The sequence below is a fragment of the Schistocerca gregaria genome, chromosome 1 (assembly GCF_023897955.1).
Source record: "Schistocerca gregaria isolate iqSchGreg1 chromosome 1, iqSchGreg1.2, whole genome shotgun sequence".
NCBI lineage: Eukaryota > Metazoa > Arthropoda > Insecta > Orthoptera > Acrididae > Schistocerca > Schistocerca gregaria.
In genome coordinates, this window is record NC_064920.1 from 164,396,565 (window position 1) to 164,412,075 (window position 15,511).

Consider the following 15,511-nt stretch of genomic DNA (forward strand, 5'->3'; position numbering starts at 1 on the left):
TCATGTATGGAAGTTAAACGTGGACAATAAATAGTTTAGACAAAAAGAGAATAGAAGCTTTCGAAATGTGGTGCTACAGAAGAATGCTGAAGATTAGATGGGTAGATCACATAACTAATGAGGAGGTATTGAATAGAATTGGGGAGAAGAGGATCTTGTGGCACAACCTGACTAGGAGAAGGAAGATAGGGCATATTCTGAGGCATCAAAGGATCACCAATTTAGTATTGGAGGGCAGCGTGGAGGGTAAAAATTGTAGAGGGAGTTCAAGAGATGAATACACTAAACAGATTCAGAAGGATGTAGGCTGCAATAGGTACTTGGAGATGATGAAGCTTGCACAGAACAGAGTAGCATGGAGAGCTGCATCAAACCAGTCTCAGGACTGAAGACCACAACAACAACTAGTATTCTGTCTCCTGTGTAATTAATCCCATAGAGATGTTAAGATAAAATTAGATTAATAATGTTTTGCTCAGAATATATTCTTGTATCGTATGCCAAAATGTCCCTCTGTCACAGTATATTTACAGTGTATAGGTACAGTTATGGGTGAAATTATTGCATTTATTATTTACACTACCCATAAAGTGTAGGTGGATTACTGATTTTGGCAATTATGTTGTGTGCAGGTGAAAGCTTTCTGGTGAAAATCACATTCACACTTGATGGAAAGTTCCTCATGCATTTCTGGATTGACAAGCGCAGCCAGACGTGTGGGTATAACGGGCGGCGCTCACTGCCTATGGGCTGTGGGACAAGACGGCCCCGCTGCAAGCCCATGGTTACACCTGTCCACCGGTTTACACCGATTGACTGTGGGCGGCGTAGCCAGCTGTCAGTGCCGCCCACATTCGGGTATGTTTACTTTTCATACTTATTCTTGATACTTTTAATTCTGAATGAATGTTTAATACATATTCATGATGATACTTTTAATACTGATTGGTTTTTTGTCACTTTGCCTATAATAGTGTAACAAAAATATTTTCAGTAGACAGTGCTGCACAGCTTCAGTGTAACCTCCCTGGACAAAATACACAAGTGTCCCCCACCCCCTCCTCCCTTAAAAGAGCAGACTATGGGTGATACGGAACTGGTACTGGGTGGTAATGTGACACTCCATAATGAATGTAACTTGTGGCAGTGAAGTTATGTGTATATGCCAGTTGGTTGTCCAGAACTGCTGTACGTTGGTGGGTTGACTTGAAGATGTGACACAATGGCAGAAAGGAGCAACGATATCTGGACATGCCAGTGACCACACCATGAATGAAGTTGCATAATTTGTTGATGTATCAATACTGACTGTCGACTATGGGTACAAGCCATGTAACTGAGTGTGAGAACACTGGTTTGCAAAAAGATCGCAACCGACAGGGATGAGGGAAGATTGTCATGCCTTGTCAGTGACAGATGGTTTCAAACCAAAAAGGAACAGCTGCTACCAGTGAATGCAGATCAACCTCAACTAGTTTCCAAGTGAACATTGCAAAGGACATTTGGAGTCTGATGCCTCGCAGAAGGCCATTGCATCTTCAATGGGCCAAATGACTGGAAGTGTGTGCAGTTTCAGTGCCCATGTCATGATTTTGCCTTTTTTTTTCAAATAATGCAACATGTTGAGTTTACCAATAGCAGAATGTGGCATTTATTTATTTAACTAGATCTGATTAGGGCCATTTGGCCCCCTCTTACATCAGCCGAGGGATTCACACATACAGTACCTCTTCTACTTCAAGTCACCTGAGAAGTAACAGTTTTAATATGACAGATAGTATTAAAATGATTTGAGTGTCTGAAGTGGCAATGTGAGTAAATAATAATAAAATAATAAATACTGGCAGTACTTGTACTACTTCAGCTGCTGCCAGTAATAGTGATAATAATAATAATAATAATAATAATAATAATAATAATAATAATAATGATAATAATAGTGGCAGACATGAAAAGAATGGAGGTTATTCTAGAGTCGGGTTCCTACTACTGGCAAGGATGTCGAGAAAGTGGCTGAAATGATGGAGTGGGACAGAAAGGATTTTGCTCTGATGGGAACAGGTTTTCTGCTGTGTTGTTCAGACATTAGCATTAAGGTCAAAGAGAGATATGGGGACAGAGTATGTTGATAAGACAGTAGAGAACACAAAGGATATGAAAATCTCTGCACCTTTCTCTGCACAGTCAAGATAGCTGTGCATGTGATGGTGAAATATGATCAAAGAGTTAAACATCACAGATATAATGAACACAGGCTTTCATAACTAGTTCCAGGTGCCGTGAGCTTTCCAGAGAAAGGTGTTGCAGGATAACATTGCTGTTATCAGTCATTGGAAGTGTAGGTGTTTGTGCAAGTTTTTTTATCGGGGCAAGAGGGAAGAGCTGTGTGTATGAGAGGTGTGATTGGAAAGTTTTAAGAATGGATCCTCTACTGCTTACTGGTTTGGCGGGCTGGTACATGGAGGGTGGGGAGTGTGTCATTGCCTTGTCCTTGAATGCCCTCTGATAGGAAACTGCGTTTCCTTCATTCAGTTCATTGTGGCAGCTGGTTGAGTGTGGGTCTGTAAGGGCTTGTTGCTGGATTCTGTCTGTGTGAAAATAGATGTAAAAACAGAGCAATGAGTTTGTGTGAAATTTTGTTTTAAAACTGGGGAATCAGGTTCTGAGACTTATGAACTATTAAAAACAGCTTTTAGAGATAATTGTATGAGCTAGTCAAATGTTTTTGTCTGGTTCAACAGATTTAAAAATATCCGCAAATCATTTGAAGATGAACCATGGTCCGGCTGTCCTTCCACCTCAAAAATGAATGAAAATATTGTGAAAATTCATCACTTAGTGCACTCTGATTGTGGACTTACAATTAGGGAGATGGTTGATGAACTTAATTTAAGTTTCTATGTAGTTCAGTCAATTTTAACAGAAGATCTGAACATGTGTCGAGTGTCCGCAAAATTCATTCCAAAAGTGTTGACAAGTGACCAGAGTCAGTACCGGCTTAAAGTGTGCCAAGAACTGGTTAACTGGACTAAATATTACCCAGATTTGTTAAACAGGGTAATTACAGGTGATGAACTATGGGTATATGGATATGATCCTGTAACCAAAGTGCAGTCTTTGCAATGGAAGACTCCAGGTTCACCACGACTGAAAAAAGCGCGGCAAAGTCGGTCGAAGGTGAAGACATTTTTCTACCAGTATTGTGCGTCATGAACTTACCCCTAGAGGACAGACAATTAACCAGGAATACTATGTATGTGTTCTTGAGCGTTTGTGACAAAAGGTGCAGAATAAAAGGTCCACATTGTGGAAAGACAGGAGTTTGGTGCTACACCATGACAATGCTCCGGCTCATCATCCCTTCTCCATCGTTAAATTCTTGACCAAATTAAAAATTCCTGTGTTTCCATAACCGCCATGTTCCCCTGATTTGGCCCCTGTGGACTTCTACCCATTTCCTAAACTGAAATTTTCACTGAAAGGGGAGTGATTTGACTTGATTGAAAACATCCAGGCAAATACAGAGTGTCCTTAACACACCTCAGAAAAACATTTCCAGGAACATTTCAAAAATTGCTGTTGCAGTCAGTGTGTTCAGTCAGAAGGGGCTATTCTGAAGGAGATGCATCACAGTAGCACTTAAGTACCACCATTGTACAATTACAAGCCCATTAGAATAACTTTCCAATCACATCTCATATTTTTGTATGGGATGGAGAGCTGCTGATGCCTTCTTGTACACTGTAGTTACATGCTCAGTCCATTTTAGATTTTCATCTATTATAAGTCCTAGACTGTTTGCTGAAGGAGATAAGTTGATATTTATCCCATTTAAAGTTAAAGGTAGTGGAGATTCCTGATATTTCGGACTAATATGCCTAGAATTACCAACCAGTACTGCTTGAGTTTTGCATGGGTTGAGCTTTAACCCTATATCCCTCACCCATTTTGAGAGTGAAGACATGTCAGAACAGAGATTCTCAATAGCTCTCCTCAGATTTATCGGTTTTGCACTTTTTGTTAGATGCAACTGGAGGTCATTAGTGTACAAGTGGTATATGCAGGAGGACAAAACTGATGACACATCATTTATATATAATGAAAAGAGCATAGGACCGAATACCAAATGTTGTGGGGTGTGTGATACTACCTGTTTCCTTTGTGACTTTATGGTGCCAGGCGTGACACATTACTGGCAATATGACAAGTGTGAGTGAAACCATTGCAATGCACTTGGCTTCATCATTTGGACTGTGTTGTCACATGATGGATTTTTTGATGATATTGCAAGTAACGCGCTTTAGATAGAATTTTTCATGGCTTCAGTCTGGTACCTCCATGAAGTAATCAGTGACCCTGTGTTTCATTTGTAGTTCAACTGTTGTAGGTAATGTGAAGTACTGCATCACTTCTTCAGCTGGGACAATGATATTGGCTGAAGCTTTTACTTTGCCTATACCAGAACCATGCTGGTTTTTCCATAGGACAGCTGTTATATAGCTGTCATCAGTAAATCTATGGACATGCCTGAGTTTTGCATTTCTCACAGCTTGAAGGATTCTGTTCTGCTTCTTCTTGTAAGCAATGTGATTTTCAGGCTTGGGGCATAGTTAGTATTCCTGATCTGCAGGGTCTCTGAGATTTGTGAGCTGATTTAGTTCTTCAATTAGCCTAAGTACAGGTTTCCTTCTTACTTTCTGGTCTTTAGGGAAGCATATTTGTCATATAGTTGAGTGAGTTCGTAATGAAGTTTTGTTTATGTCTGAGGGGAGGAATAAAATATGTTCCCCAAGCTATTTCTTGCATCTTAGTTGCAAGTTTGGATAAATTAACGCGTTTGAAGTCTCAATATGTAATCAGTAACATTTCTTTCTGGGGCATTCTAGTCAGTACCCACAATGTGTGGAATGTGGAATCGTTCTGTGATGGATTGGCCCTACTCATTCAAGTTATCATGAATATGAACTAGCCTGTTTGCTTCAACATTCTCAGTGATTATGTGTCTTCTACATCTACAAGAAGTGTGCATGAACATTGCACTGTCTAACATGACAACAGCCACGCTAACAGGGATGTACACACATTCCTAATTTGATGAACACTCAAGCATCCTGTCACATCTTGAATGGCCCACTTAATGACATGATCTTAATCCCACAGAAAATCTTTGGAAATATTTGGAGCAGCAGGTGAAACATAGTTGTCAACATCCCCTCAATTTGGTAACCCTATAGGATTTACGCATTAGTAAATTGCTTCAGTTGCACTTGGCTTACCGAAAGAAACTGTTAAACACTATCCCTCACCAAACTAGGATGATTATTAAGGACGGAGGTGGTATTACATGCCATTAGTGTGATGTGTCCAGAGGTGAATAATGTTTTGTCTGATATATTTATTTAAATTACAGCATTGGAACCAAGGAACATTCTTCAAATTCAGTGTTTTGTTTATTTGTGACTTGAAAATGGTTGCTGGATCAAAACTAGTTTTACGTTAATAATATTCATTACAACAGTTTAGTGGTTCCATCATGCCATTCATTAACTATGTTTGTGTTACTGGATGCAATTACAAAATCCCTTACACCATTAGTCAAAAATGGTGTAAGGAATTAACACTAAAATTTTTTAAACAAACAGAGAAATAGAAATATCTCCTTTAAAAATTAAAATAAAATAAAAATTCTCTTGTCAAAGATATGAGGAAATATTCAGCATTATCTTCTTCATGTTTATACACGCATCAAAAAAAGTTTTGCATCATCTCGGTTCCAAGAGTTCCGGAACCTGTACAGAAAATTGGAATAGGGACCAACGTAAACATCATTTTCGCCCTTATTATCGTTCATGATAACCAAACATTGCATGTTGTACCACCATACAGCGAGACCTTCAGAGGTGGTGGTCCAGACTGCTGTACATACTGATACCTCTAATACCAAGTAGCATGTCCGTTTGCATTGAAGCATGCCTGTGTTTATCATGGCACACTACCCACTAGTTCATCAAGTCACTCTGGTCCAGATTGTCCCACTCCTCAACAGCGATTCAGTGTAGATCCCTCAGAGTGGTTGGTGGGTCACATCGTCCATAAACAGCCGTTTTCAGTCCATCCCAGGCATGTTCAATAGGGTTCACGTCTGGAGAACATGCTGGCCACCCTAGTCGAGCCATGTCGTTATCCTGAAGGAAGTCATGCACAAGATGTGCATGATGGGGGCGTGAATTGTCATCCATGAAGACGAATGCCTCGCCAATATGCTGTCGTGATGGTTGCACTATCAGTTGAAGGATGGCATTCACGTATTGTACAGTCGTTACGGTGCCTTCTGTGACCACCAGCAGCATACGTCGGCCCACATAATGCCATCCCAAAACAGCAGGGAACTTCCATCTTGCTGCACTCACTAGACAGTGTGTCTAAGGCATTCAGCCTGACCGGGATTGCCTCCAAACACATCTCCGATGATTGCCTGGTTTGAAGGCATATGCGACACTCATCAATGAAGCGAATGTGATGTCAATCCTGAGCGGCCCATTCGGCATGTTATTGGGCCCATCTGTACCACGCTGCATGGTGTCATGGTTGCAAAGATGGACCTCGCTATGGACATCGGGAGTGAAGTTGCGCATAATGCAGCCTGTTGTACACAGTTTGAATTGTAACATGAAATCCTGTGGCTGCACAAAAAGCATTATTCGACATGGTTGCGTTGCTGTCAGGATTCCTCTGAGCCATAATCTGTGGGTAGCGGTCGTCCACTGTAGTAGTAGCCCTTGGGCGGCCTGAGTAAGGCATGTCATCGATGGTTCCTGTCTCTCTGTATCTCCTCCATGTCCGAACAACATTGCTTTGGTTCACTCTGTGATACCTGGACACTTCCCTTGTTGAGAGCCCTTCCTGGCACAAAGTAACAATGCAGACGCAATAGAACCACAGTATTGTCTGTCTAGAAGTGGTTGAACTACAGACAACACGAGCTGTGTACCTCCTTCCTGGTGGAATGACTGGAACTGATCGGCTGTCGGACCTCCTCCATCTTATAGACGTTGCTCATGCATGGTTTTCTGTTAAAACCTACATAACAGGACTGAGAAATAACAATACTGTAAGCAGTAGCAATGGTTAACTATGTGGCAACCAAGTGAGAAACACTGGGATAGTTTTTTGTTGAGCTAGATTCAATTTACCCTCTGACTATACAAATTCAGGTTTTTAGTGGCCATCCTGAATTATTTCTTATTTCCCAGTCATTTCAATAAGTGAACAAGTGCTCAGTTTCCAGTCACCTCACTGTTAAGTAATCATTGAATCTAGCAAGAAAATAATTTATCTGCACAGCAGATATGCGGGTAACAGAAATTGTTAATAGGTAATTTGTAAGCAGAAAGAATATTTTTGAGAGAAACATTGATGTGTAGACATATAATGTTCATGTAACAGATGAGATCAATAAATACCTCCAACTGATGTATCCATGATAATCTGTAACAGAACATAAAGAAATGAAGAAAGAAGCAAGTGAGGCATAAAGATTAAATATACTGTTAATGAGAGATAACTGTTATTATGGTACTATTGCAGAAAAATATTCTCTAGTAAAACACAGCAATGAAAAACTAAGTGATATTGAAGTAGAAGCTGAAATAAAGTTTCTGGGAAAACAGTAGGTGGGAAAAATAACCAGTTTTAAATAAATAAATTCCAAATATTTTTAAACCTCTCGATGCACTTTATTTGTCCTGCAGCCAGCTGCAGGTGGTGGCACATGTCGGCACTAATGACGTGTGTCGCTTTGGATCTGAGGAAATTCTCTCTGGATTCCAGCGGCTATCTGATTTGGTGAAGGCTGCCGGTCTTGCTTACGAGATGAAGGCAGAGCTCACCATCTGCAGCATCGTTGACAGAACCGACTGCGGACCTTTGGTGCAGAGCCGGGTGGAGGGTCTGAATCAGAGGCTCAGACGGTTTTGCGACCGTATTGGCTGCAGATTCCTTGACTTGCGCCATAGGGTGGTGGGGTTTCGGGTTCCGCTGAATAGGTCAGGAGTTCACTACACTCAGCTGGCGGCTACACGGGTAGCGGAGGCTGTGTGGCATGGACTGGGCGGTTTTTTAGGTTAGAAGGCCTCGGGAAAGTGCGGGATGGGCTGCAATGTCAAAGGGTGCTTGGCAATTACAGGACGTGCTTGGATCAAGGAACAGTCGGAATTATAGTTGTAAACTGTTGTAGTTGCGCTGGAAAAGTCCCTGAGCTTCAAGCGCTAATAGAAAGCACAGAAGCTGATATTGTTATAGGTACAGAAAGCTGGCTAAAGCCTGAAATAAGTTCTGCAGAAATTTTTACGAAGTCTCAGACGGTGTTCAGGAAAGATAGATTAGGCAGAATTGGTGGTGGAGTGTTGGTGTCTGTCAGTAGCGGTTTATCTCGTAGTGAAGTCGAAGTAGATACTCCGTGCGAATTGGTGTGGGTGGAGGTTATACTTAACAGCCGAATTAAGTTAATAATTGGCTCCTTCTACCGACCCCCAGACTCCGATGATACAGTTGCGGAACAGTTCAGAGAAAGTTTGAGTCTCGTAACAAATAAATACCCCACTCATACGGTTATAGTTGGTGGGGACTTCAACCTACCCTCGGTATGTTGGCAAAAATACTTGTTCAAAACCGGTGGTAGGCAGAAAACATCTTCCGAGATTGTCCTAAATGCATTCTCCGAAAATTATTTCGAGCAGTTAGTCCACGAACCCACGCGAATTGTAAATGGTTGCGAAAACACACTTGACCTCTTGGCCACAAACAATCCAGAGCTGATAGAGAGCATCATGACTGATACAGGGATTAGTGATCACAAGGTCATTGTAGCTAGGCTCAATACCATTTCTTCCAAATCCATCAGAAACAAACGCAAAATAATTTTATTTAAAAAAGCGGATAAAGTGCCACTAGAAGCCTTCCTAAAAGACAATTTCCATTCCTTCCGAACTGACTATGCGAATGTAGACGAGATGTGGCTCAAATTCAAAGATATAGTAGCAACAGCAATTGAGATATTCATACCTCATAAATTGGTAAGAGATGGAACGGATCCCCCGTGGTACACAAAAAAGGTCCGAACGCTGTTGCAGAGGCAACGGAAAAAGCATGCGAAGTTCAGAAGAACGCGAAATCCTGAAGATGGGCTAAAATTTACAGACGCGCGAAATTTGGCACGTACTTCGATGCGAGATGCCTTTAATAGGTTCCACAATGAAACATTGTCTCGAAATTTGGTAGAAAATCCGAAGAAATTCTGGTCGTATGTAAAGTACACAAGCGGCAAGACGCAGTCAATACCTTCGCTGCGCAGTGCCGATGGTACTGTTATCGACGACTGTGCCGCTAAAGCGGAGTTATTGAACGCAGTTTTCCGAAATTCCTTCACCAGGGAAGACGAATGGAATATTCCAGAATTTGAAACACGAACATCTGCTAGCATGAGTTTCTTAGAAGTAGATACCTTAGGGGTTGCGAAGCAACTCAAATCGCTTGATACGGGCAAGTCTTCAGGTCCAGATTGTATACCGATTAGGTTCCTTTCAGATTACGCTGATACTATAGCTCCCTACTTAGCACTCATATACAACCGCTCGCTCACCGATAGATCTGTACCTACAGATTGGAAAATTGCGCAGGTCGCACCAGTGTTCAAGAAGGGTAGTAGGAGTAATCCATTTAACTACAGACCTATATCATTGACGTCGGTTTGCAGTAGGGTTTTGGAGCATATACTGTATTCAAACATTATGAATCACCTCGAAGAGAACGATCTATTGACACGTAATCAGCATGGCTTCAGAAAACATTGCTCTTGTGCAACGCAGCTAGCTCTTTATTCGCACGAAGTAATGGCCGCTATCGACAGGGGATCTCAAGTTGATTCCGTATTTCTAGATTTCCGGAAAGCTTTTGACACCGTTCCTCACAAGCGACTTCTAATCAAGCTGCGGAGATATGGGGTATCGTCTCAGTTGTGCGACTGGATTCGTGATTTCCTGTCAGGAAGGTCGCAGTTCGTAGTAATAGACGGCAAATCATCGAGTAAAACTGAAGTGATATCAGGTGTTCCCCAGGGAAGCGTCCTGGGACCTCTACTGTTCCTGATCTATATAAATGACCTGGGTGACAATCTGAGCAGTTCTCTTAGACTGTTCGCAGATGATGCTGTAATTTACCGTCTAGTAAGGTCATCCGAAGACCAGTATCAGCTGCAAAGCGATTTAGAAAAGATTGCTGTATGGTGTGTCAGGTGGCAGTTGACGCTAAATAACGAAAAGTGTGAGATGATCCACATGAGTTCCAAAAGAACTCCGTTGGAATTCGATTACTCGATAAATAGTACAATTCTCAAGGCTGTCAATTCAACTAAGTACCTGGGTGTTAAAATTACGAACAACTTCAGTTGGAAGGACCACATAGATAATATTGTCGGGAAGGCGAGCCAAAGGTTGCGTTTCATTGGCAGGACACTTAGAAGATGCAACAAGTCCACTAAAGAGACAGCTTACACTACACTCGTTCGTCCTCTGTTAGAATATTGCTGCGCGGTGTGGGATCCTTACCAGGTGGGATTGACGGAGGACATCGAGAGGGTGCAAAGACGGGCAGCTCGTTTTGTATTATCGCGTTATAGAGGAGAGAGTGTGGCAGATATGACACACGAGTTGGGATGGAAGTCATTACAGCATAGACGTTTTTCGTCGCGGCGAGAGCTTTTTACGAAATTTCAGTCACCAACTTTCTCTTCTGAATGCGAAAATATTTTGTTGAGCCCAACCTACATAGGTAGGAATGATCATCAAAATAAAATAAGAGAAATCAGAGCTCGAACAGAAAGGTTTAGGTGTTCGTTTTTCCCGCTCGCTGTTCGGGAGTGGAATAGTAGAGAGATAGTATGATTGTGGTTCGATGAACCCTCTGCCAAGCACTTAAATGTGAATTGCAGAGTAGTCATGTAGATGTAGATGTAGATGTAGATACAATTTATTGTAATATCTGCTACTTTTTCAGCGAGAGTGCTTTCGCATGCTATGTTCTTGCATTTTTGAAGGAATGCTGATTAGCTTACTGTGGGTAACACTCACCTATGCTATTATAGTTTGATTTTTATTTAAATTTTTCGTAATTCTGCATGATTTTTGTTGTGGTATTTCTGAGTACAAAATAATGATTACCTTTGAAGTGACTCGTGCTAGGCTCGGTGCAGAACTTACACCCAGGTAAATACCAAACAATTGGTTTATTAATAAAACCATTATTAACTCTTCTGTGCCCTGGAACATTAATAAACCAGAACACAAAATAGATGAGCAGTCAATGTAACTGTCTGAGTTTAAAACTTCCAGTGTATTAAGCGAAGGCTAGTCAGTTCACATAGTATGTCTAGTTTAGTGACTACCTCATGGAGCCCTCCGCAACACACCGTTGGGTGGCTTGCGGAGTATAAATGTAGATGTAGATGTAGATGAAGCCTTTGGTTAAGGGCAACAAGATTAGGCAACAGTCTCTGAGCACAATCACAGTAACTAGCTGAGATACCAAAGTCCAGGAGGCTGAGTGTCAAGAGGCCAACTCCCAGCTTAGAAAGGATGAAGACTGCTGGCAGCTGCTGTAGCACTGCTCAGTTTGCAGGCTGGCTTCAACTGCTGGATTCAGACCACTCCATTGCATAAGTACTGGCTGGCAGATGAATTTCTCACAGACTATTTGTGGTCATGTGGGGTGGTGGAAGCAAATAGGTCTGTAGTAGCCTTCTAGGAGCGATGCCGCTGCTGCCTGCCTACAAGATGAGCACCCTGAGTCACAGTGCTGGCTTCCTGAATTGTCTTCAGCAACATGCCTGGTGTCATTGTTGTTGTATGGACACTTATTGTTTGGAATCTTGTCGTCATCACCTCTGCACTCTCGTGTATAGGTAACCAGTGGTGCTGTACAGTCATATTGATGGGCTATATACGCAAACATAGCATCCCTTCCCACTTCCCTTCTGTAGATGAGACATGGTGATATATTTCAGTGTCTCAGATGTCACCATCACTTGTGCCAATGTTGGGAGGAAGTGACAAACCCAGTTGACTGTTATTGACGTCCATGGGAAAGGAGAGCATCAGGGAGACTGACGTCTGTGAGTCCCAAGGCTGCTGGTTCCTGAAAGTATTGCAGCCAGTGTCAGCAGTTGTCAATCCCAGATGCTGGGCATACAATATCTGGAACATAAGTAGAGGAGAATTCTTCTGCCTTATGAGAACGCACTTATTGAGGTGCTTGAGGTAGCTTATTTGATCTGTCAGTTGGACTTTGACCACGGCCCTGTTGAGGAGGCAGATGATGAGAGTTGCCCCGAAAGGAATAACAATGACAGGGAGGCTGCCAGCATGAGGGTGTATGATTGGAGGGATGGTCAATGGAAAACTGGGATCATTGCAGTTGACCATAAAGCTCCTTTGTCAGGCTTGTCCTGCCCTGGAGTATGAAGCAGTAGGACACAAGGGACAATTTGAGGATGTCATTGAGACCATGACATTTTGGAGCTTTGCCATCTGGATTTTAAAGTTGCATACAAATGTTGACACCAGGCCATTGGAAGCTGGATGGAATGGTACCATATGGACCAAATGGATGCCACTTTTCTTCAAAAAGTGGCAAAATTGTGCCAATGTGAATTGAGTTTCTTGGTCTCCTACAATGGTTTCTGGTAGTTCATTAGTGAAAAAATGCATTATAAGGCTTCTGTTGTTTTTGCTGATGAAGTTGATTGCATCTATGAGCCTAGGGAAATTTGCTGCCAGCATTGACCACAGGAGAGAAACCCACAAAGGCCCACCAAAATACAGATATATCAGTGACTGAGGGGATGTTGTGACAGGCCATGGGAAATGCTGACTTTCTTGGCTGCCTGTTTGTCCTGGCTAACCGTGAACATTTGTTTGACTATCCCACACTGAATCTGGTTGAGTAGTGTCAGTACCCGGCATTGGTCAGTATCCATCATTGGAGGGCTCATAGTATGAAGGCTCTAGTGTGACAATTGTCATCATGCAGTGAGAGTATACCATTGGGCATTGATAATCCATGCTGATATTACTAGTATTCCTAAACCTTTGGATGCTGTATGAGTTTGTAATCTGTCAGCCACTCACATTCTGCAAACTTGATGACATCATGAAGGACAGGATCTTCTGCGACTGCCTGGATATTGTTATTGGCTTCTATAGGAGTTGAGTCTTTATCGAAAGCAGAATCAAAGTTGAGATCCTGCTCTACCAGAATGTGGGATGATACACCTGCATTAACATGCTATGTTGTTGAGTGGGAATGAGTGCTGGTGCAGCATCCAGAGAGGAACAACATGCAAGGTTGCAGCCAATGGGCAGTCTTGTTAGGTATGTTAGAGTGAGAGTTAAACAATGGCAGAAGTGACTTATGGTGTGTTATGTTTGTAGTGACAGTGAATGAAGGCATCTATAAGTGTCCCAGTTCTCAAAGGAGATGGAGAAGCCAGCATCTATTTGAAAAGTGACAGGCATGGTGTTGATTACCATCTCTAACATCAATAGTCTGTCGGAGATGGGCAGAATGGCCTGCACATGGAGGGCATCTGAGCCATGCACACAGTCCGTTTCATCCGAGCCAGAGTCAATTTTGTTCAGACAGGTACTATCAACACTCATTTTAATTATGGACTGCCAGATATCTGATTTCCCAGTTTTACAACAGACTTGTAGTTCACACAATAAAAGTAGCATTGCGAGCATTGATATGTGATGAAACAGTTTTTGCATGATGGTAACTTCTGGTTGTGTCAGTTACCTGCAATGTTCTTTCTAGAGGGGACTTGTCAGGTGGAACCGACAGGTTTGTGGGTTGGGATAGGCCTGGGTCTTGTGGTTGGGGTGGGTGTAAAATACATGTGACAGATCTTGCAGGGCCACTGAGGAACAGACTGACAGCTCGAAAGTTTGAATAAGTGGAAGGCAAGTTTCTAATTTGAGAACGTCAGTCTAGAGTCCTTCATCTTTGAAATGGTCTAGAATAATTTCCCTAACCAACAGTGTGACATATGACTGTCTGCTCTTACCACTGGAGCACTGAAAATGGCAATCCGTGGAAAGTACCTGCAGTTGAACTATCCTTTCCTGGTAGAACTGCTTGTTCTGTTTACAACAACTAAGAAATTGTTGCTTGGCAGCTGCCACTTGAATTTGCAAATTAAAATAGTCCAACAAGCATGTTTCCCAATGTGTTGCATATGGTTGTGCTTCAGAGTTTAACTGCTGCAGGAGGCGAGAGATGTCTACCCCTGCATAAGCCAACAGAAAATGGTGTTGCTGGGTATCACTTGAGATTCTGCGAGCAATGAAATGCTGTTGTAAGTCAGTGATGGAATCACCCATGGTTCTGCCTTCTTGTTGAATGCTGGGAACACTAGTGTTGACATTGTGGAGCCCTACACCACGGTGTTGATGTAAGACAGTAAATTAGAAACCACCTGCGATGTGGTAACGGGTGCAATTTTCTCCAACATTAGTTCCTGTGTCCGTTGATATTTTGCAGAAGCAATAATACTTATGTAGTGACATCTGTGGTGGCTGTGGACATAATGAAATTGAAATTTGATGTTAATGCACCACGTATGTGGGAAAACACATAAAAGCATGGTCTGTGTGGGGTGCAGTACAAAAGTTCAGCCTAAATTCACACGAAAACCTTATCGCCAATTGAAGCAGCCTGTACTGGATTAGTTGTGGAAGGACTTATAACCAGGTAGACAACAAACAATAGCTTTATTAATAACATTAATTCACTCTTCTCCATAGTGGAGCATTAATGAACAAGAACACAAAACAGTTTAGTAGTCACTGTAACTGCCTCAGTTTAACACTTCTAGTAGGATAACTGAAGACTAAACAGTTTGCCTAGAAATGATGAAGTCTGTGTCTTAAGGACCGCAAGGTGAGATGATAGTCTCTGAGCACAACGACAGTAGCAAGCCAAGATACCAAAATGTGGGAGGCCAAGCCCAAGAGGCCATGTCTCAGCGCAGCAGGGACAAAGACTGCTGGCAGCTCTAGGTAGCTCCAGTAGCACTCCCCGGTTTGCAGGCTGGCTTCAACTGCTGGATACTGACCATGTGATTGCTTAAGTACTAGCTGGCAGATGGCTTGGTTACTGACTATTTGTGCCCCCACTTTCCCCCTTGTGGTGGAAGCAAATAGGTCAGTGGTATCTGTGCCTCCTAGGAGCAATGCCGCTGCTGCCTGCCAGTGAGGTGAGCACCCTAAGTAGCAGTGAATTATTGTCAATAACATGCCTGGTGGTGGTGGTAGTGGTGGTATTGTCATATGGATGCACATTATTTGGGCTCTTGTTGCCATGATCCCTGCGCTCTTTTGTGTGTAGACAACCTGTGCTGCTACGCTATTATTTTGGTGGGTTAAATGCTCAAACACGGCAACCTTTTTCCTGTAAA

General features: G+C 42.3%; 1 protein-coding gene across 5 annotated transcripts in view; it reads left to right on the plus strand.

Moving 5' to 3' along the window:
• Positions 1-15,511, plus strand: part of LOC126335974 (uncharacterized) — a 201,595-nt gene that overhangs the window by 168,295 nt on the left and 17,789 nt on the right. For all 5 annotated transcript variants that reach the window (XM_049999483.1, XM_049999460.1, XM_049999468.1 and 2 more), the window contains exon 2: positions 633-858. In XM_049999483.1, coding sequence (XP_049855440.1) covers positions 683-858 — 176 coding nt within the window. In that variant the 5' untranslated portion in view covers positions 633-682. The remainder of the gene's footprint in view (positions 1-632; positions 859-15,511) is intronic.